This window comes from Chenopodium quinoa, unplaced genomic scaffold (genome assembly GCF_001683475.1).
Source record: "Chenopodium quinoa cultivar QQ74 unplaced genomic scaffold, ASM168347v1, whole genome shotgun sequence".
In the NCBI taxonomy this organism is placed as follows: Eukaryota; Viridiplantae; Streptophyta; class Magnoliopsida; order Caryophyllales; family Amaranthaceae; genus Chenopodium; species Chenopodium quinoa.
Genome location: NW_018745454.1, coordinates 863,915 through 887,015, shown reverse-complemented (window position 1 = coordinate 887,015; position 23,101 = coordinate 863,915). Strand labels below are relative to the sequence as shown.

At 35.1% G+C, this 23,101-nt stretch overlaps 4 protein-coding genes, 2 non-coding genes and 1 pseudogene across 7 annotated transcripts; all 7 read left to right on the top strand.

Annotated features, from left to right (window-relative positions):
- LOC110714107 lies at nucleotides 1-3,743 on the top strand (annotated as a pseudogene).
- A 1,063-nt stretch (nucleotides 3,744-4,806) lies between these two features.
- LOC110714325 (50S ribosomal protein L19, chloroplastic-like) lies at nucleotides 4,807-8,800 on the top strand. The gene is made up of 5 exons (XM_021892829.1): nucleotides 4,807-5,154; nucleotides 7,224-7,475; nucleotides 7,552-7,638; nucleotides 7,733-7,866; nucleotides 8,361-8,800. The coding sequence occupies exons 1-5, from the start codon at nucleotides 5,086-5,088 to the stop codon at nucleotides 8,461-8,463; spliced, it is 645 nt and encodes a 214-aa protein (XP_021748521.1). The 5' UTR covers nucleotides 4,807-5,085; the 3' UTR covers nucleotides 8,464-8,800.
- Nucleotides 8,801-9,504: 704 nt separating this feature from the next.
- LOC110714323 lies at nucleotides 9,505-14,991 on the top strand. 2 transcript variants are annotated; one of them, XM_021892826.1, is made up of 7 exons: nucleotides 9,505-9,972; nucleotides 12,470-12,789; nucleotides 13,023-13,180; nucleotides 13,258-13,338; nucleotides 13,487-13,562; nucleotides 13,677-13,736; nucleotides 14,526-14,991. In XM_021892826.1, exons 2-7 carry the CDS (start codon nucleotides 12,477-12,479, stop codon nucleotides 14,690-14,692), a joined length of 855 nt encoding a protein of 284 aa, XP_021748518.1. In that variant the 5' UTR covers nucleotides 9,505-9,972; nucleotides 12,470-12,476; the 3' UTR covers nucleotides 14,693-14,991. The 2 variants fall into 2 exon arrangements, with proteins under 2 accessions (XP_021748518.1, XP_021748517.1); XM_021892825.1 differs by having other exon boundaries at nucleotides 9,507-9,972; nucleotides 13,677-13,742.
- Nucleotides 10,324-10,397, top strand: TRNAN-GUU. Its single transcript has one exon. It is a non-coding gene; the product is annotated as a tRNA-Asn (tRNA).
- Nucleotides 11,015-11,088, top strand: TRNAN-GUU. Its single transcript has one exon. It is a non-coding gene; the product is annotated as a tRNA-Asn (tRNA).
- A 2,491-nt stretch (nucleotides 14,992-17,482) lies between the features above and the next one.
- On the top strand, nucleotides 17,483-18,715 carry LOC110714438. Its single transcript, XM_021892949.1, has 2 exons — nucleotides 17,483-17,618; nucleotides 17,781-18,715. Exons 1-2 carry the CDS (start codon nucleotides 17,562-17,564, stop codon nucleotides 18,390-18,392), a joined length of 669 nt encoding a protein of 222 aa, XP_021748641.1. The 5' UTR covers nucleotides 17,483-17,561; the 3' UTR covers nucleotides 18,393-18,715.
- Nucleotides 18,716-18,857: 142 nt separating this feature from the next.
- LOC110714437 (pentatricopeptide repeat-containing protein At2g45350, chloroplastic-like) lies at nucleotides 18,858-21,189 on the top strand. The gene has a single exon (XM_021892948.1). It carries the CDS (start codon nucleotides 19,066-19,068, stop codon nucleotides 21,004-21,006), a length of 1,941 nt encoding a protein of 646 aa, XP_021748640.1. The 5' UTR covers nucleotides 18,858-19,065; the 3' UTR covers nucleotides 21,007-21,189.
- The last annotated feature ends 1,912 nt before the right edge of the window (nucleotides 21,190-23,101 follow it).

The following is a 23,101-nucleotide window of genomic DNA, read 5'->3' as shown; positions in this document are numbered from 1 at the left end:
AATTTGATATTTATATTGTCTTTTGATGAATCACCTTCTCAATTTAATAGTGTCGATAACCCATTTATCAAGCTAACCCCTAAAAAACACAAATTTCTTCTTCTTCAAACTCCCCACCTTCCCCCAACCCAATCTCGGCGCTTTTCTTCCACGCGCCTCCTTCTCTTTTTCTCTCTCTTCTTGTGTAAAACCCCTGTTAAAATTTATTCCGCCATTAAAATCCAGTTTAAGAAACTCAAAAAACTGGGGAAAGAAGAAGAAAATTTCGAAGAAATAAAACAAAAAAACCCCAGAAAAAAAAGACAAGAATTTGATTAATTTATCAAAATTCATTGATTTTTTTCACCACTTTTCTCTCTCCTATCTCTCTTTGTGAGTGATGTACAGATCTGGAACAGTAATGGCGTGGAATGTATTCAGATTTTGTACTGCTTTAAGGGGTTTAGGTTCGATCATGATCTTGCTCGTTTTAGGGGTTGTGGGTGTAACATATTACGCCGTCGTTTTGACCACTTATGGCCCTGCTTTATTCGATGGTGGTCTTGATACTCTTACTTCGTTCGCAGTTTTGTTACCATTCCATGGTTTGGTGAGTTAATTTTGATTTTTTTGAAGTTTATCTTTAATATTTTTGGTTTTTTCAGATTTGACCCTTTTAAATTTTCTTAATTTTGCGTAAAATTTGATTACTTTGGGTGCTATTGATGTTTAAATTTGATGGGTTTGAGTGATTTCTTGCATTAATTGAGAAAAACTAGCTTCCACTTTTTTGATTGATTTAGTAAGGTTGAAATTTGGGGTTTTGACTTTATATCAGCTGATTAGTTCTGTAATTTTGCTGAATTAATTTGTGGGTACCATGAATTGTGTTAGTTATGCTGAATTTCTTTCTATTTTTGTGATTTTGAATAGAAATTTAGAATGCCTTAGCTATAAGAATCCAGGATTTGTCAAACATTGCTAAATAAAGGTACAATTTGATTTCCACTTGCAGCTAGGCATGTTGTTGTGGAGTTACTTTTCTGTTGTTTTTACTGATCCGGGTGTGTACCCGCAAATTGGAGGCCTGCCATAGATGAGGAGAGAGGTGAGAATGATCCATTGACTGCGTCCGACTTCAGTGGAGTGCAAACTGATCAATCTAATACAAAAGTACGAGTTTGTCGAAAGTGCAACCAGCTGAAACCTCCTCGCTGCCATCATTGTTCTGTTTGTGAGTGCCGTTGCTTTCGTGTTCATGTTATTTCTTTTATGGACCCCTGTCAGTTTGTTATAATCTTGACATGCTGCTTAATTTTATTCCAGGTGGGAGGTGTGTACTAAAAATGGATCATCATTGTGTATGGGTTGTAAATTGTGTTGGAGCACTAAATTATAAATATTTCCTTCTATTCCTGGTATGTTTCCATTTATGACCCTTATCTGGTTCCACTTTCTTCAGTTAGTATTGCATCATTACATGCATTAGATCCGTCGTTGAGGTTTTTGTTTATGCTTGGGAGGTGTCATGGTTGTTTATTTCTTTGTAGGGAAGTTGATTTTGGCACACCACTAATTTATTTTGGCACACCCCTATGTGAGAAGAATATAGAAAACTGTGCTCTCATATAGAGGTGTGCCAAAATCATTTCCCTCTCGGTAGCATGAGATTTTTTTTTTTTTTTTTTGCTATCTAAAAATCATAAGCTTTAATGTTGGATGGTTCTCATTATCTATGGTTGTATAGAATAGTAGATATGTTCCTAAAAGGCTAACAATATGGAATTAATTATCAAAGATTTTTAATGTGGAAATTGTGAAGGGGTCAAATTTTTTAAAGTGCAAGTTTAGAGGGTTTCTTGATGAATGCATCGAACAAGAGTAAGAATGTCTGAGGGTGTATTTGTTTGGATACCAATTGTTATCTGGTTACATGATGCTCTGTGTATCTTTAATTGAGGGCAGGATCTTAATTAATTCATATATATAGTTAATATTTGCTTGTTTGTTGTTGCAATGCAGTTCTACACGTTTTTAGAGACCACTCTGGTAACAATTTCACTGTTGCCACAATTTATTGCATTCTTTAGTGATGGAGAGATACCTGGAACACCAAGCAGTCTTGCGACAACATTCCTTGCATTTGGTAATGGTTGATTAGCTAATTAATTTTGAACCTTGTTGTTTATTCTTTCTGTTAATACTATATCCTCACATGGCATAGAACCTTATAGTTGGCCTTTTTTGTGGTTGTTGCAGTCTTGAATTTGGCATTCACATTGAGTGTTATGGGATTTCTCATCATGCATATATCTTTGGTTTCTGCTAATACCACTACTATTGAGGTAAACTATTTTGTAATTCTTTTGGTTGTACTCCGAGATCTTTACAATTTTTTGCTTCTAGTACATTCGCACCGTGAGGTTGTTCTATGTTGTTGGTTTTTGGTGGCCTGGGAAAAGTTTCACCATAAGGCTTTTGCTCACTTTATTTTATGATATAGCTTTCTGGGTCTCTACTTTACCTGGATTGTCAGTAACCCATGGTTCCTATTGAAATTGGGTTTTAAGGGGCAGATTCTGACTTTTATTGGCAGTGAACTGTTTTTGATTAATTTGATTTGCCTTGTGTTGTATTGTATCTGAGTGTTCAATGGTGTGAATGGTGTGAATGTGTGATGCATTATTTCTCTACCCCCTCATAAATAAGGGAAGAAAAATGGAGAAAACTCTATTTAGTAGAAGAAAAGAGTAGTGACGGATACACTACGTTGTTAAATGTAAAATCCTCTGCAACTCTGGTGTGGTTCACTACAATGTTAGCTATTACTTTAATGATTATTCTGAGAAGGAATTTTATTTACCAGCATCTACCTTTGTTATCTGATCAGGCATATGAAAAGAAGACAAGCCCAAAGTGGCGTTATGATCTCGGAAAGAAGAAAAATTTCCAGCAGGTTAGTATGTTTGTTTGTGTGTCTGAAATGATTTTACAGTGAGTTTCAAAACTGTGAATATGCAAGTATTGCAATGTATTCTAGATTTTCTTTCATTATATTATGCTTGACAGCTTGAGCATATACAGAATTACCTTGCCAATCTAATCGCCTCCTGTATTGTCATTGTGCATGTCTTTCCTGACTAATTCAACTAACAGATTACTCCGAGTTTTTATTTATTTATATTTTTTTTTTTTTTGGGGGGGGGGGTGTAGGGAGGGAGAAAGCAATACTATGCGTATAACCTACATTTACACAAAAGAATGGGCCCAATGGGGTCAATATAGGTTTCATGTCAGTTAATGCTTCATGTTAACTTCTGCTACTATATCAGGAATTTTAAGCTTTTGCAGCATTTTGAGTAAACGTCTGATTCTTAACAGGTATTTGGAATGGACAAGAAGTATTGGCTTATCCCCGCATATGCAGATGAAGATCTACGAAGGATGCCGGAACTTCAGGGTCTAGATTATCCATCAAAGCCTGACCTTGACGCACAAGAGTTTTAAGACGTGTTGGTTCTATATCTCTGGCTTTCAGAAGTATCCCTCGCAACTAAAGATTCTGAGCTCTCATACAATTTCTTCCCTTTGTCTTTGATCAAGCAATTGGGGGATTAATTGGGCTCTGGTCTTTCTGTCAGCTCGTACACGCTTCTGCAATGTAAAAGCTATCAAGGGAAGAAACATTATGAATAGAGAAGAGGGGGAAATTCGATGATCAGAGGGAGCAGGAAAATGTAGATTATAGAGCTTTGGGGGGGGGGGGGGGGGGTGCCTCTTACATGTATGTTTTAAGTTCTAACAGTCTGATTTATAATGGGGGGTGTAGGGGATTTGTAATACAGGAATTTCTGATGTTTATATTGTGGCAAGCCAAAAGTTGAGAAAAAGAAAAAATTGCATTCATTTTATTTAAATGCCATGGCTAATACCCCCCCCCCCCCAACCAATTTTTTATTTAAAATTTTTAAAAAATTGAAATGGTTTTTTTAAATGGATGCTTGCCAAGTTGCTAGAATTATGTTTAATACTCCTTAGTTTATACCAGATGTTTCTTCCTATTTTTGTGAGAGGTTCCGGTCCGGTAGGACCATTCTCCTTGATATGTCTGCTTAACTTAAAATTACTATGCAAAAATCGACTCACATTGACTTTAGGAACTTGAATTTATTGACTTATTTCCAAGAAACTTTTAAAAAAATAAATAAATCAAAACTCCACAATTATGCTACTTTTTGTTAAAATTCCCTACATCATACCTTAGGTTAAACATACTCATCATGTTAGTACTCTCATATTTTTTTTTAACAGTTATGTAACTTAAAAATATTTCAATGCATTTCTTCCAAATATTAATTGGGTAATGTTATATGTAGCCCTAAGGGCTATATATAAGCATCAATTATATTATACTAAAGGCGAAACTTAGTAAATACTTGGCAAAATATTGTAAAATGTTTTCCCTCCAAAACCACTTACTAAAAAAAACTTATTGTAATTAAATTATGACTTTTAGTTTCTATAAAATCTAAAATAAATGTCCTTAAATATCAAATTGCCCATTATAACTATTACTCCGTATATGTTTAATTAATTTCTTTCACAATATTTCATACTTTTTACCACTAAGTCTATTTATAATATTTATATATCCATTATTTTTGGTAAAATTTATTATTTTATTGTCATTAGAATATTTAATAAATGTGCATTGCACGGGGTTTAATCTAGTTAATTATATTCTTGGAAATTGTATAAAATTAAGAATTCATGACAAAAACACGCGTAAATCAGTGTTATTAGTGTTTATATTTTGATAATTTCTTAACTTTTTACGATTTTCAAGTGTAAATTTAATGCTTATATGTAGTCATAAAGGCTATATATAACATTTTCCAATAAGCACTTAAAACTCTTTAAAAAAAAAAAAAAACCGTAAAAAAAAAAAAAAAAAACATTTAAAGCAGGGCTTTTGTAAGACTTCCTCGTCTACTTCACTAAGGTACCAACACAATGAACCTTATTCACCATTAATGTAGCTCTTCAATTTTCCCCCATTTTTATCAATCAACTTATCTATTTAATAGTAGAAATAACATATTTCAGATGCAATCCTTAATTAGGACAGTTCGATCACGATGCAGAGTAACCTCGGATTTTCTCTCCTCCATTTTGGTAACTGCTTCTTTTTTTTTTTTTTTTTTTTTTTTTTTTTTCTAGTTTCTTCACTTCCGCTTGTTTATTTTACTGAATAGTATGATTTTCTAGTAGCATAATTTTATCGATTTAGAGTACTTTTTTAATTTTGTGCGTAAGCCCTAATTTATGAATTGTAGAGCATGTTGCCTGAATTTAATTCAATTTATCCATTTTAGTAATTTTGGAATGTATTGGTTTTATTTTCTTGATTCAATTGCTCGAGCTTGTATTGCATCGATTATGTTAAAATTGTGATTGTTTTGGAGGTAAAATGGGGTCTTGAGGATCGCCTACGAACCTGCAAGATGAACCCCTAGCCCTCTGACGCCCAAGTTAGTTCCTAAACGACCTTTAATTTGAGAGTATTTAGGCCCCGTTTGGTTTGATGTTAAACCTCTACAATGAAAATTGAGTTTTCATGGAAAACCACAATTGCCAATTAGATTTCCTTGCTTGGTTTCTTACAAAAGTTAGGGAGAAATTGAATTGAAAATAGTTATGTAAAGGTGAGGATGGATAAGAGGAAAATTAAAAGGAGGAAGGAGGACAACGGGTTTTCCTTGTTTTGTAAAGGAAAATGTTTTACACAGTAGGGGTGTAATTTTCCATAACCAGGAAATTGTTTTCCATCCCTTCAAAAATCAAACAAAAGAAAAATGGGAAATCATTTTTCATGAAACATTTTACATTAAACCAACATACTCCTTGTCAAAAAAAATAAAAATAAAAACGGTAACCAACACACCCTTAAAAGGGGTATATATAGTTAACTATGTAATTATGTATGTAGGAAATCTTTGGCCCTTGCGGTGTACTTGACATCTTGTGGTCTTATAAGGCCTTTCTTGCTCATTGAGCTTATGTGGGCCGAAGTACTTTTAGGCTAAAATGGATATGTCCATTTTAGTACCCAAACAATCTTCAAAAGCTACATGCAACTACTCTAACTGATCTTCCTAATCATTTGATGTAATGGGAGTTGTGGAATGGGAGGGAATCCTATATAACAGTCATATTTCTCCTTGTTGGGGAAAGAAGAGGAAAGCCTGACAACTCAGACTTTGACGGAAGCCTTATGTTCTACCTAGTGGAGTTTTCTTAGTCAAAGGGGTTGTTAATGGAGTACAGGCTACTTATTTTCTGGTATAGGAGCTGGGAAGTTACTAAGTTATGAATGAATAGGTGCTGAACCCTGCCTACCAAGGTAATGTTATGCCTGGTGCAGCTGAAGTTGTTGAAAGATTATCTTTTTTACAGTTTGACAATTCTTGGGTTGGGGGATTCAATTAGTCAACTGTTGTGTAAATTATTTAGGTAGAGTAATAATGTAATATACTAATATTATTTCCTGATAAGGGGTAATAGGCTCCTCAACCCTCTTGAAGAAAACAATTTACTCACAAATGAGGGTAATAGGCGAGGTTAGTAGATGACTACCAACCAGGTTCCACACTTCCACCACTTAGTATTAACAACCATTATGATCACTTCTATAGTTCTATGTCTTTTTTTAGTGTCCAGATTCATTCATATGCCCTATAATTTATATCTTCCGAGCATGGCCTTGATTTCTCTCTCTCTCTCTCTCTCTCTCTCTCTCTTTTCTTGAGTGAAACTTCATTTTTCTAATAATAACTCTGTTCCTTTCAATGGAAGCTGGATGGGAGAAATTGGCATGGTAAGTCACTGCTATGTGACGTTGTTGCTTTGATAGTCTTAGGTTAATTACTTTCTTCTCTCTAAGACTTCCATTGTGAACAGTTTGAATACTCTATGGTGCTTAACTACCCCACATCTCCTTCTCTATGTCCAATTTTAACGCATGTCAGTTTCTCATTCCTTAATTTTGCTCAATATAATGATACGGAGTACATTTTAAGGCTGAATATTCTAACCATAATATATGTAGCTAACTGTAGCACTAATTCTTTGCTTAGCTTCTCAATAAAAAGGAAAAAGAGAAGGGTAATTATTTACAACGTGTCTTTTTCTATTTTTGATTTGTTTAAAGTTTTAATGGGTTGGTTATATTTGAATTGTCACAGGGAGGGAAACTTGGTCATGAATGTGCTTCAAGACATGGATACATTGCACCTTCGTTAGCTTGCTTCAGTGGAAGTGCAAAGTTTGGTGCTTTTCATGAGGCTGTTTTTTCTCAGGGTTTTCTTCACCAGAGCTTTTCTACTGCTGGCACTCCTGCAGCATCAATTACACAGGATACTACACCTGCAGAAACTGATGTGCCTACTCGCATAAAATTCAAGAGGCTTGACAAAACAGCTAGGCACATTATGCAGGTATGCATGCTTTCACTGCATATATCTTTTACGAGGAAGTTGTGTTTACTTGTTTCTTACAACATTCTGTCAGCAGATTCTGGATAAAGAAGCAGTTGAAGAGGTAAGGGGACAGAGAGAAATTCCTGATGTTAAGCCAGGGTATATTATCCAGCTCAAATTGGTATGTAAAATTTGCTGGAGGTAACTATTGATCTTGCTAACATGTTGGGATGGGAACTCTCAATAACATGTTTTACTTTGGTGTGTGGAAACAGGAAGTTCCTGAGAACAAACGGCGTATTACTACAATAAAAGGCATTGTTATAGCAAGACGGAATGCAGGATTAAACTCAACCTTTAGAATACGAAGATTAGTTGCTGGAGTTGGGGTCGAGAGTCTTCTTCCAATGTATGTAACTTTGGAATACTTCCTTGCAAAATGAAATATCTGTTTCATCCCACAAACTTTATGTGTTAATTTTACTTTATAAAGCATCAAGTTATAGACTATTACACTATAGCTGGGCAATACCAATATAAAGTCTTTCCATTCATTAGCCTGAGACATCATGCTGGGTCCTATTACGAGCTGAGAAAAGTCCATCCAAGGCCAGTAAGATTTAGGCCGAACACGCCAAAACACGAAATGGACTAGAAAAATCTACACGGGATGGATTACATCCACAATGAATGGTCCAACCACCACTTTTCTTGTGTTTGTGTGTGTTTCCTTCCCTTTTCTGGCTCTCCCAAAAACCACATTTTCCCCATTGAATTTTCCTTTCATACATCGCTACATTGTTCCTCTTTGGTAATTGAGATAAGAGTATACAAGTATTATAGTGACTTATAGATGTGAGATTATTATTCATCTATTAATGACCTGTGATTTGATGGCAACAGGTACTCACCTAACATAAAGGAGATTAAAGTGCTGGATAAGAAGAAAGTGAGGAGAGCCAAGTTATACTACCTTAGGGAAAAGATGAACCCTCTAAAGAAATAGGGACGAACTTTGTTTCAATTGTATTGAGATCATATGATTTGCCACCTAAGAAAAACCAGGGTTCATCACAAAGATCTGCAAACGCTTTGTATGTGAAATCAATGGTGACTGTGCTGTGGCATCTTTAGAATGGCAGTATCAGATAATTTTTGGGAACATTTCCCAAAACCCCTTTATATTTTTGCATAATTTCTGGGGTGTAAAGAGTGCAATCTTATATTGAGGTTTATCAATGTGGTTAGTGAATCTGATCGTCGGATGTTGACAATGTTTTGCTGTATGGCGTTTATTAAGCTGCCAGAGTAATAAAACCTTTTGCTGCCTCCTCTTGATTTCATACTGTGTTAATTTGCTTGGAAGTTAAATAATTGCATTACAGTAATGACCACAGCTGTCATATTGGTAATATTGTTACTATACTACTATGGCACCTGCCAACTCAACTTGAGCATCGGAAATGAATCAAGACTCAAAGCCGCTTTACTTAAGCTGAAGTAAAAGGTTCAAGTGCAGATGCAGAAGTGAAGGTTCAGGTGCAGATTTGATTCCTATAACATGAATCCTTCTCAGAAAGGGGGAGCCAATGACGAAGAACTGAACTTTTTTCGGTTATTTACTTGCATGAATGTTCTTTTATGTAAAATACTTTACGGCATTTTAGTTGCTGGCCTTGCTGCTTGTTTTCGGGCCATAGTTCAATCTTTCATCCTCTAGAGATACTTACCTGTAAACCCAAATTTAATGTATAGCTAGCTATTTGTTAAGCTATCATACAGGTATTATTATTCTTATATTTAACTGCACATTTTAGCATAAAATTTTTTAAAGCTAATTTAGTGTCGAACACTTGAACCACCCTTATAAATGAGATTACTACAGTGCAACATATAACACATTACATAGTTGCTCATTGAACCACCTTGATGTGCTAACAGTTTCCTTGATGTTTCAGCACAATATGTCTTTCATACAGGACAACTTATGCCTATGTGCAATATTGTGCATTTGTGCATTTGTCTTGGTGTAGGTTAGTATTATTGCGTTTTTTTTTTCTTTTTTTTTTTTTTTTTGTGCGTATGAAAAAGGCTAACATGGATAGAGCCTCATCGCCCTCAAGGTATCAGGCGCCGTACAAACAATGTATGCTCGTCCCATGACAGATTGACAGGCTAGTCCGGGTCCTGTTGAATGTACTCCGTAGCAACATAGTCCGAGCCTTTGAGTCCAATATTACATATTTACATGATAGTGAGGTTAAATGTAAGCACGTAGCTCTAGTATTAGCAAATTCAAAAACAGTGACACGCGTAATGTTGAAGTCAAATATTTTCCCGTTCTCTCTAGTTATTTCTGGTTTTTTTCTTTTTTTCCGTTTACTTATTTTCGCGATATATATAAACAATTAAACACACGAACATTTTCGAACAACAAATTTTCAGGAGCTTGTTCCTCTCTCCAGAAACTTCCCATTTCTCCAGAAAATCCAGATTTCTATCTTCAACTTTCAAGGTATTTTCTCTCTCTTCAATTTAGGGTTCTAAATCCTGTAATTTCAATGATTTAAAATGCTTCTTTGTGAACAAGAACATCAAATTCAAGTCAATTTTTGTTTACTTGTAGTTCATAGAAATTTTTGTTGCAATTTGTGTGAGGTTGTTGATTATAAGCTTGCATCGTTTTTTGTAATTTTTTTCGTGAAGTTCATTGAATTGAAGTAGTTTTTGCAGAATATTGATTATCAGTTTATACTAGAATTTTGTGTTGCAATTTGTCTGAATTTGTTGATTGTATGTTTGTACTTCGTATGTTTCACATTGTTGTAGCAAATTTGAAGTTTTAATTAGGTGATGATACCAACAAGCTGGAATAGCTCAGTTGGTTAGAGCGTGTGGCTGTTAACCACAAGGTCGGAGGTTCGACCCCTCCTTCTAGCGTATTTTTAATATGTGCCGAAAGCTATTATAAAAGGTACACCTAAGAAAGGATCAATTGAAGATTCTTGTAGGCGACAAATTGAAATGGTGGTGGTTGCGTTTGTAGAGGTTTAGACGTGCCCAACTCTAAGCCATATGTGGCGAAGGCTCAAGGCTATTATAAAAAATACACCTAAGAAAGGATCAATTGGAGACCCTTGTAGGCAACAAATTGAAATGGCGGTTGTTGCTTCCGGGGTCTTTCATCTGTGGTCATCTCAAAGGAGATTTGATGTTTCTAGCTCTATGATTGGTCAATATGCATAATTTGTGTGTTTATTTTTGGTTGATTTCGGAAGTAAATGTCAATTTGTGCTGATAATTTTAGAATACATCTAAGAAAGGATCAATTGGAGACCCTTGTAGGCAACAAATTGAAATGGCGGTTGTTGCTTCCGGGGTCTTTCATCTGTGGTCATCTCAAAGGAGATTTGATGTTTCTAGCTCTATGATTGGTCAATATGCATAATTTGTGTGTTTATTTTTGGTTGATTTCGGAAGTAAATGTCAATTTGTGCTGATAATTTTAGAATACATCCCTCATACTTCTAATAGTGATTAGTCCTTGACACCAACAAGCTGGGATAGCTCAGTTGGTTAGAGCGTGTGGCTGTTAACCACAAGGTCGGAGGTTCGACCCCTCCTTCATGATCAAAGACATAGGATAGATTAACTTATGAATAGACCAGAGGGATTATTACTAAGAACTGGGGATTCTGACTTGCTGAGTAAGGTTGAATAAATAAATTCCTAATAGTTATAGTTAAGAATGTATGTGAATCACCTTAAGCGGTTGACGGTGTTATTTGAGTGGAAGTAGAGAGTACACCCTTAAAGAAATAGAAAGATGTACAATGATCAGATAAATTGTTTGTGTTTAGTTTGGAGGAAATCAAAAGATTTACAGTTTGTTTGGATAAAAAGGGAAGGAAAAGAAGAGGAGGGAGGGGAAGATGAGAGAAGGGAAGGGAGGGGAGGGATAAAAAATGAGTTTTCCTTCCAAATCTCTCCATTGTTGAAGGGAGCAAATTGCTTACAAAATAATTCCTTCACCCCCCCCCCCTCCTTTTCAATTCCCTTCATTTCTCAATTATTATCCAAATGAAAGATACACCATCCATCCATTTCCCATCCCTTCCCTTCTCTTTATTTCCTTCAATCCAAACACACTCTTATGCTATATTTGGATAACAAATTAGAAGGGAAATGAAAGGGAGGGAAATAGGAGGAAGGGGAAAGAAGGGAAAGTGAATGAAATGATGAGTTCCATTTTCCTTCCAAATCTCTCCAATTTTGAAGGGATGGTCTTTATTAAAGGAGGAGGGAAAATGGATCCTTCCCTCCCCCTCCCCCTCCCCCACCCTCCCCCAACATATTATCTAAACAAGGAAGTTTGTCTCCATCCCTTTCCCTTCCCTTCCTTTCCTTCCATTTTTTATTATCCAAACATAGCCTTAGAGTATTATTACATATCCAGGTTTTTCATCTTGAGGTGGAGGTATAGAATCAACAAGGGTTTCACAGCACTTGCAAACAGTTTGATACAAGTTGGGTGGGTTGATAAATTTATGTTGTGTCAAACTTTGAGTAGAAGCAGCCATAGTGTGAAGAGTGAAAGTTATTCTTTTGCATTTGAGTTTTAAGTGTGAAGTCACTGATGACCATGAATTAGCAATTTGAACATTGGATATGTTGCTGAAAGCAAACTGGTTTTGTTAAGTAACTGTTGATGTCTTTTACATATTATCAGTCTAAGAATTTTCAGCCTATTTTACTTGCTGCTGATGCCTCCTTAAGTGTCGCAGCATTTAATCTTTATTTTCATTTTCTTGGGCAATTTTCTGATCTAACATTCTAAGCCCAGCCTTGTCGGTAGATATGAAGTTCTTAAGTTGAGGATACTGCTGTAAAAAGCAAGCCTTCCTTCAGTTTTCTACTTTATGATCTTTCTTTCTGAAACTTGTATGTTTATTTTTATTTTTTTATATCATAATTTGCTTTCTTAACCTTAAGATTTACTTGTATTTTTGAAGGGTAAAGATGCCGAACGAGAGGCAGCAGAGTGATTCATTTGACATTTTTGGTGGTTTTGGAAACTTTGGAGATTTTGGTGGTTCCATATTTGGGAAGAATCCTTTTGATGATCCCTTTTTCACCCGCCCATTTGGCAGTATATTTCATTCAAATAGTTCTTTGCGTGAGTCTCCCCTAGTGGTTCCACCAAGTGGACCTACCATCAAGGAACTTTGCTCTGATGATGAAGTAGAAATGGAGGATAATGATGAAGAAAGTCAGAATGCCTCTAGACCTGCCAATGAGCCTTTTGTTGATCATCCAGATGATGAAGCTGATGGTAATTCAAGTCTATCTCTGTTAGAGCTTCTGTTACTTGTGTTCTTGAGTCTTTGGAAAGGACACACTTGTCATTTTAAGCTGTTCGAACGAGTAGAATAGTCTTACTCATATTTTAAATGAATCCAGCAAAGTTTTTCTTACTATTGGAATATCTGTATTGGTTTCTTGTAGCAATAGCAGCTTTCTTTTCTATATATCATCAGTTCACTTATAATGTTTGGCACTTGGCAGATAATAAGAAACAAGTAAACTATAGGACAGACAACAACCGGAATGGAGGAGGCTCACAGGCACAGTCATTTAAAGTCCACAGTTGCAAAGTCACATATGGAGGTGTAGATGGAGTGTATTACACTAGTTCAGCTTCCAGAAGAATGGGAAGCGATGGTGTAAGTGTTTTCAATATTTTGCATGTGACATAAATTTAATGTCTTTGATACTAAGAAAACGATTTTCTTTTGTCCAGATGATCATGGAAGACTGCAAAGAGGCTGATAAGAGAACGGGTGAAGCAACACACAGGATTTCGAGGGGACTTCATGACAAGGTATGTGTTTGAACCTCAATCACCTTCATATATGGATGTTTATGAGATTTTGGTTTCTAGTGTTGTTCGACTTGTTACCATCTGTGGTTAATTATTTATTCAAAAAATTGTGGTAACAGAAGCATTTATTCTGAACATGTTTTTATAGGGCCATACAGTTACTAGGAAGCTAAATTCAGATGGCAAAGTGGACATGCGGCAAACACTGCATAATCTGAATGAAGGTAAGATCATTAAATATTGACGGCAAATGAACCCTTTAGCTGGTAGTTGGTCGTGAGTTGTTGAACATAACTTTGATTTTTTTTTTTTTTTCTTTTTCCTACAAATTTTTCCAGATGAACTTGGAAGCTTTGAAGACGCTTGGAAAGGCAATGCTGGCAAGCATCTACCACCAGGTACAGGTATGTTCAGCATCCATTTATCCACTGTCTTAGTATATGGATGATAATATGCAGTTCACTTGTGTCTGAAATAGCTCTTGAGTGATCAATATCAGCATGTTGAACTTGGAGGAAGAGAGGAAGGGGGTTGCGATATTACTGGATATTAGACTTTTGTCACTTGCAAAAGCAGAAGTGTGACTGTCGTGTGCCTTGTGTAGTTAGGACTGGGAAACTGTCATGCTCTGTATATCAGTCAAAAGCCTCACAGGATTTTGTATATTCTTGTGATCAAAAGGATCCGTAGCGTTCAACCTTCTGTAATTTGTCTTCATAAACTGCTATTACCATATGAGGTACTGTGGGTGGGATTGGTGAATCAAATCTTTGGGCAGAAGATGATCATACAATTCTGTCCTCATAACTCGAGATTCAATTATTACTTTTACAAAATTGTGAAGATAGATTTAAATTTCTAGAAGCTGTTTATTCTCTTAAGAATATCAAACACATTCTATAATTTCACAAGTTCTTAAAATCTCATCCATGATGTTTCTAGTTAGTTTTAGTAGTACGCCATGTTGCAGGACTTGTAGCTTAAGTTGACCGAACCTGGAGTAGATTAAAATTTCTAGAATTCGGTTATTCTCTTAAGAATATCAAGCACATTCTATAATTTCACAAGTTCGTTAAATCTAATTCATGATGATTCTAGTTAGTTTTGGTAGCATTCCATGTTGCAGGACTTGTAGCTTAAGTTGACTGAATCTGTGAGGTGAAATATTTTCTTCTATAATGATGCAGGATCTAGTGGCATTGGAGCGAATCGAATGTCTGACTGGGGAGTGTTTCACCTTCCATCTACAAGGCATAGAGTGGGAGATGCATGGGGGAGCAGGCCCAACAATGAAAAAGCGGCTGATACTTCCAAAGGCCAAACCAAAAAGGTGATCAGGATCCCCATAGACTAGCTCTAGATCTCTACATTTCAATGTAGAACTTGGGTTTACCCCGGGTTGTCAACGGAACTGGAGGTTCGCAGTGACTTTTAGGCATATTCATGTATAGTATCATACTACCATGGTGTATTTTAACATGGTCGGATTTTCTTTAGAGCTCTCTATTTATTGTAGAGTTTGATTGGGAGATTTTATCCATCTGTTTGAAAGTGATTATTCTAACTGTTAGTTTGAAATGGTGATTACTGATGTAGTAAGATTCAAACAGCACATTAAAACAATACCTACAAATTTCAACTAAGTTGATAACAGATAGAGTATGAACTTCTAACACAAACAAAATTTAATCCAAGACTCATAACTTCATTTGCCTACTAAATACTGTTATTACATAGGTCTGGTACGAGCTACGTAGAGTATAATCTATTACATACAAAGCCCCGATTAGGGTAAACAAGGCTCCCATCTTGTATTAATGATGTCATCAAAAGTTCGTTCATAATTGTATTATCAATACAGAGCCCTGACTTTTTTTTTTTCTTATCCATTATATTAACACAGTTTTGGGGTAATGATACTTTTGCATAATTGAGCAAAGAACAGGGCAGGGCAGGGCAGAGCAAAATAACTTGAAATAAAGAATAGGGCCTAAGTGTCTTTAACACATGATAATTACAAAATAATCAAAATTCTTTGTTGGCATGTGATGAAAAACTAGAATTAAAGTTGACTTGAAAAAGAGTAGCATGGTGAAATCTCTTTTGTCAGTTGGAAAGATTTCAATCTATGAATATGGAAAGGAAAACAATTCCCAATTCGAAGAATAGGACATTTATCCTTTTAAAGAAAGATAAAATTAAACAAGGGTTGGCTCACAATATCAAGATGCATTAACCTATTGATTCCTCTTGGATTTCTGTGTTCATTGTCGGGCTCCAGCCTTTACCTTAAGCTGTGTGAAGTTTATTACTACTTGTATTGAATATCTAGGAAATTTCTTCATCATTTTCAAAAATAATAAAGCACATAAAGTAAAAGCTAAGAAACGGATGTCAACTTCCATTTTTTTTTTTTTTTACTATTTTCTACAATAAAAATATATTAAGGCTAAAAACAGCTCCTTGATTGAACATAAGGGAGTATATTTAGAAATGAATGACATAGGATTATGAGAAAATAAAAGGAAATTTACAATCGTTTTTTCGAACATGAATTAAACTACTTCGTATGTATTGATTATTAATATAGTATATAACATATTCCTGGGACAACGTGACATAGAGGTCACGGGTTCGAATCTCATCCACCCCTCTAAAGTGGAATTAATTCGCGTCAATCCTTATAAATCCGGATAGAGAGCTTGTTCATTCAATTTATTCGCTTTTCTTTTCATTTAATTTTAGTATAAACAAAACTTGCACCTACATCGGATCTTTATGTAGATATTGTGAACTTTAATAAACATGAAATCTATGAACTTAGGGCTAATGGTATTGACTAATTGTTGCAAACTATTGACTATTATTAATTCCATCGTTTGACTTAATTGTAAACATCAAATATGGACCTATATGGTACAAACCAAACCGGCTACTTTTGGTCGGTTATTGTATTTAAATTTTCACAGGAGAATATGTTAGCATTCAACTGAAAAAAAAAAAGTTTATAGTTATAATGCTGATGCAATTTTATAATAAAGTATTAAAATTATAGAATTTGGTAGGTCTTATTGGACATAACAACGAATCCTTATGAACATGAATATATTTGGTAGCCAATAGATCAACTTGTTTCATATACTGCCAAAAAATAATTATGTGTAGTTTTGATTTTGATAATTGACCACTTAATTAATTAGATATTCTAACATCTATGAAGGTCACAAAATACTACTCCGTAATTAATGTGGTCTTAATTAATGTAAGGATTAGATTGACAAATTTTGCAGCATCATTTTAGTGTGGTTTAGTTGGCGACATGTTCTACCTGAGCTTTATGGAGTTGTTCTAATGTTCTTCATGTTTAATTTCTTGCATCAATGCATTTTTGAGTTTTACTATTTATAATTTTAAAATGTTTTATCAAGCTTAATTACTAGAGTAAAATTTTCTTCATTTCTAATACCTATATATGTTACTAATTCACGTGAAATAATCCAATATTGTAATCGAATACAAAATTTACTTGATCAAACCTTAAAGTGTCTTTGTTCTCAAATGCTAAACCTAATCTAGTACTCCGTGTTACTTTAAAATAAATATCTAGGGTTCTTGAGTGCAAATTATTCAATTTGCACTTAATTACAGTCTGGTCTGGTCTGGTCTGGTTTGGTTTGGGTGTCAAACCACACTAAACCAGACTGCGAATACCCCTAGCTAGAAAGATATCGTTAGTCTATAAAGAGTTACAAATGCAGTGACGCAGATGGCATATGATTGATTTCAACACCCTCTAAGTTTTTAAACGTCAAATCCACGTACACTGGTGGTGGTCGCAAACTTTAATGGTTACATTTCCTTAGTTGCAAGTCATTATAAAAAAGATTATCAATTCATCATTCTCAGATATTTCCAAACCCATCTCAATAAAAATTCAGGTTGCAGTATGGAGTAGTACTAAACATTTAGTAAACAAATAACTGTTGGTCAGCACGTTAGTTGGTAATGGCTCTAAAATTAAAGGTCCTTTTCTTTTAATAATATGGAAAGAACCTGCCTTAGTTGCTTCCCAAATCTAGGCCTCTTTTTCTTGGTATATATACCCTTCTTATATCTAGTCTTCATAACTTCACTTCAACCTTAAACTTCTTATTAAAAATAAAATATTCAAAGCAAATTAATTAGTTGTATCAACACATTTTATTACAAGATTTTACACCAAAATGTCTCATTGGTCTGCTGAAAATGCTACTAGAGCTTACCTCAGAACCATCAAGATGGTGAGTTTAGTATATATGAAACCTTTTTTTTTTTTTTTTTTTTTTTTTTTTTTTTTTTTTTTAAATTATCAATTTTTAATATTTATTTGTAATTTTTTGGAGTTTAATTTGAATAAAGTTTGAGTCTTTGTGATTAATCTTTATTATGGGTCAATTTTGCAGGGCAAAAGAGGCAAAGAGCCTGATGTAGCAGAGTTCATATCAGCCCTAGCAGGGGGAAACAATGCTCAATTTATGGTGGAGGTATGTGGGTCCATTGCAGGCCCAACTACCTTGGGCCTTGTGGCTGCAGCCCAACAGACTGGAGGGCGGGTGGTCTGTATCTTACCCGGGTCAACGGAGCTCCAAGCATCGAAATCACAGTTATCACGTTACTTGGACCACGTCGAGTTTGTGATAGGGGATCCCCTCGATTTGTTGACTAATCAGTTTAAGAGTGCGGATTTTGTGACCATCGATTGTAATATCGATGGTCACGAAGTAATTTTCAAAACTGCTCAAAAAGAAAGGATTCAAGGTAAAGGCGGGGCATTAGTTGTAGGGTACAACGCCCAACATCTAGTGCCCTCGTGCAATGAGTTAGGGGGTCATTTCTTACCTATCGGGGAAGGGTTGTTGATTAGCAAAGTGCCTAAAAATCATGGTATTCGGGATTATAATGGTAATGGACTCAATACAAAGAGGAGTAAATGGGTAGTAAAAGTGGACAAATGCACTGGCGAAGAGCATGTGTTTAGGGTAACTTCCCCTCAACAAAAAATAATTCAAGCTTGATTGTTTAAGATGTAAATATTTAGGAGTACGTTATGAATCGTGATGCAAATCTAGCTTTGTTGTTTTTGGAAAAGCTTAGAAGTTTGTTTCGATCTTTCGTTGTTAATTCAATCAATTTAGGGTCTATGGATAAGGAATAATTCTATCCATAAATGTAGCATTTCTATTTATGTCCTCTTGCATATTTGTATTAGTTTCAACAAATTATGTACACCTTATATTGAAAATTGTTAGAGATTATGTACTAATAAGATTAGCAACAATTGCACTAATCTATGTAATACTCAAAACAAATGTATAAAGTTATCATATCTACTTGTAAGAATTTTCAAATTGCAATGACAATAGTTTTATATATTGATAGTTTTCGGTGAACGATACAATACAACTAATGTAGGATAAAACTTACGTGGTCAATTCGAATTGCATTGCTTAAATTATACTACATTTTAAGCCATGGTCGAATGATTGTGGCTTATGTTCAGCTGATACAACAAAATAATTTCAAACAAGATAAGTCCAGTAAAACAGACCGTCGTTATATTCCCCAAAATAGTAGGGAAAGAACCTCAAGCAGCCTATGGCCCTATGACCCTATCTATAGATCATAACCATATTAACAGCATTTTATCCACTGTTACAATTTGTTGGGCTAATTTTCCCGCTAAAATTGATGCTACTACTCTCTGCAAATCCAATTCAACCATGGAACTCCACTGTTCCTACACTCTCTCTCCTCCACCATTGCAAGACCTTCAACGACATCAAACAAATTCATGCTCGCCTAATTACAACTGGGTTCATCAAAAACCCTAATCTTACCCATAAAATTATCCTCAATTTCTCTTCTTCTCCTTATTCTCCTTTAATCCTCTTTGCTCGATTCCTAATGTTGTCGCAACATAATTTGATTTCGAACCCAGAAACCCGTTTCGATCCTTTTCTTTTTAATTTGGTTATTAAGTCAGTTTCTGCTGGTAATTTTGAACCAAAGGAGGGTCTTTTCATCTTCAGTTTCATGATTGAGAATGGTGTTTGTGTTGATAAATACTCGTTTTCTTTGGTTCTGAAAGCTTGTTCTCGATCTGGGTTTTTGAAAGAAGGGATGCAGATTCATGGGTTGTTGAAAAAATTGGATTTTGGGTCGGAATTGTATCTGCAAAATTGTTTGATATCTTTGTATGTGAAATGTGGGTGTGTTGAGCTTGCACGCCAAGTGTTTGATAGAATGCCCAAGAGAGATTCGGTTTCTTATAATGCGATGATTGATGGGTATGTGAAAACAGGGTTTTTGAGCCTTGCTAGGGAGTTGTTTGATTGTATGCCGATCAGAGACAAGAATTTGATATCTTGGAATTCTATGATTGGTGGTTATACACAATTCGAAGATGAGCTTGATAAAGCTTGGGAGTTGTTTGAGGTAATGCCTAAGAGGGATATGGTTACTTGGAATTTGATGATTCATGGACTTGTGAAATGCAAACAAATGGAAGTTGCCCATGATTTATTTAACCGAATGCCTAAAAGAGATGTAATCACTTGGGCCACAATGATCGATGGTTATGCAAAGATCGGTACTCTTGACATTGCTAGGAATTTGTTTGATCAAGCCCATGGAAAGGATATAGTGGTTTGCAATGTCATGATGGCTGGATATGTTCAAAATGGAAATTTCCTCGAAGTACTGAAATTCTTCCATGGTCTATTACAAATGGACTATTTGTTCCCTGATAGAATTACGCTCTCTTTAGTTCTTTCTGCCATTGCTCAATTAGGACAGGTTGATGAGGGAATTGCTGTGCATTCCTATATTCAGACCATTGGAATTACCATTGATGGGAGTCTGGCCGTGGCTCTTATAGATATGTATTCAAAGTGTGGCAGCATTGATAGTGCAATTCAGGTATTTGAGAGCTTGGAATGGAAAGATGTTGATCATTGGAATGCCATGATAGGAGGGTTAGCTGTTCATGGCTTAGGTGAATTGGCATTTGAGCTTTTCATGGAGATGCATAAACTCCTTCTGAAGCCTGATGATATTACATTCATTGGTCTGCTAAATGCTTGTGGTCATGCTGGTTTAGTGAAGGAAGGAAAAATGTGTTTCGAACTGATGAGGAGAGTGCATAAATTGGAGCCAAAGCTTCAGCACTATGGATGCATGGTTGACATCCTCAGTCGAGCTGGATACCTAAAAGAAGCGAAGATGTTTGTAGACGAGATGCCTATTGAACCAAATGACATCATTTGGAGGACATTGCTTAGTGCTTGTATTAAGTATGGAGATTTAAATTTAGGGCAGCAGGTTGCCGAGCACCTTATGAGGCTTGATTCTAGGAACTCGGGCTCTTATGTGCTTCTGTCTAACATGTATGCTGGATTTGGCATGTGGGAAGATGTTAGCAGGATTAGATCTGTAATGGAGAACAAAGCATTGAAGAAACTTCCTGGTTGCAGTTCTATTGAAATCAATGGAGCAGTCCAAGAGTTTCTTGTTAGAGATAATTCTCATCCTCATACTGGAGAGGTCTATTCTTTGTTGGACAACTTCAGTGCTTCAGGATTCAGCTTGAAGTTGGAATCAGAAATCACAGAGCTGGAACTAGTAAACTAGTTAGGTACGACTTCATTCTATTAATCATCGAATGTATGTATGTATATATTCCATTTATACTATACAGATATGCATGCAGATTGCAGAAGCTTAATGTAAATGTAATTATAAACCAAATATGATGTTAATAGTCACTTTTTGAAGGTTGGCGACAATACTTAATGTCCAATTGTCCATCCATAATACTTGTGCAAAATTAGTCTCATCATTTTGATTTTTTTATTTTTTTGCTTGCACTTTGATTCAGGGCAGAGATTATAAATTGTAGAAACCATAATGCCAGGCTAGAATGTTAGTCAGATGAAATTAAGATAAAAGAAATGGAATTCATAATCCCCCAATTAACTGCTGCTGTCATTCGTCTTCAAGCAGCTGATCTTATGTGTGACCATAGATCAATATGCATGTTCAGTATTTCCCCAATGTTACTATGACCATAGGTATGCATCTGAGTGTTAGACATGGTCATCTTATGAGATTTTCGCCTGAGTTTGGTCCAAAATAAAGTGTCTTAGTGTCATACCCAAGTCAAAGTGTCGAGTTTTGACATGAATATGTATGGTAAAATGAAGTCTCAAAGTAACATAGATTTTCAGTAAGAGAAAATAATCTTGATGGTCTGTCAGTCTCAAATTGATTAACATCAGACTTGACCAAAAATGTCCTGTATGTTACAAGTGTCCAAGATAATGAGGCTGAAATTTATCTTCCTGTTAATTCATATTATACTCAGGAAATATCACAACCAAGATTTTAGGATTTCAAGTTCAAATTGTTGCAAATGTATACTGGAAGATTTTTCCAGCAGTCTCAGTAGAACATAACTTGTGAAATTGATCAGACTAGTATGAAAAGGAGAGCTTAAATTGTGAAAGAAAGCAGGGACAAAACCACTAGTTAAAAATAAGACAAAAAATGTTCACATGCAACTATGCAAAAGAGAGAACAAAAAAAATTCTGTGTATGTGTGAATTTTAGATTCTTCTTTTTGTCAATTTTCCAATGATGAAGACAAAAAAATGTCTTCACATTTATCATCTTAGGGCAATTTTTGTCCATTCACATGTTGAGCTGATAAAAAATTGTCTACATTTGTATATTTGAACATGGAGATATATGCAATATTTGCAAGGTAATTTACCAATTATGGGAACTATTGCATTTAAGAGTTAATGAATTATTCTCATTATATTTATAGCATTGAAGATTAGGAAGAAAACTTGCTAGATTATATTAGGAGTAGAAGCTATACTGCTGTAGTGCAGATCATACTACTTAGACCACATGTTTAGTCTTAACACTCGGGCTGGTTAAAGGCCAAACAACTAATTAACTTCTATCACTCAATATAATACCTTGTTGACACGTGAATTTTTCGAACAATTGATTTAAGTGTTACATAGTTATATATTTAACAAGGCTAAGAAGCTACTCTTATAATCAAAACCATATGGTTTTAAGATGAAACCTCTTTTATGTTTGGGCTCTCTCTTGATGATGGGTGTGACACGGTCCCGTATTTAACACATGTATTCCCTAAATAGTCTTCAATTGATGTTTTTGTTTTTTTCCTCTCTTTAAATAGAACCAACCAAATTTTAAATATTTCAACTACTATCACATTTGATGTCCTGATGTCCATCTATTCTATCATTTATACTGTATTATTTTCTAATCATTTTGTGAAAGATAATAAGTGAAGAAGGAAGTAATTACAAGCCCTAAGTTTTTTCTCTTTCTTCACGCTCACTTCAATCTTTACTTTACTTATTTCATTATATTAATTAATCTTGATAACTACTCCCTATTATTTTTTGGTAGGGTAGGAAATAGGAATTTGTCATCAAAAAAATTTCATGTTTTTTTTTTTTAAATGAAGGCAAATGGTTAAAAACATCAGTAATACAGTGTTTTTTTCTGAGTTCTGTCATATTGGTAAAGAGGGCTGTAATGGGCCCATAACTCACATGGGCAGTAGTTATTAGGACAGTAGCTTTCTCCAGTCATAATGGGCCCCCAATATGAGTTCTTCACTTCTATGTAATTCCACTCAAACACTTAATGATGATGCTTACTCCAAATGTGAAATGTTTAC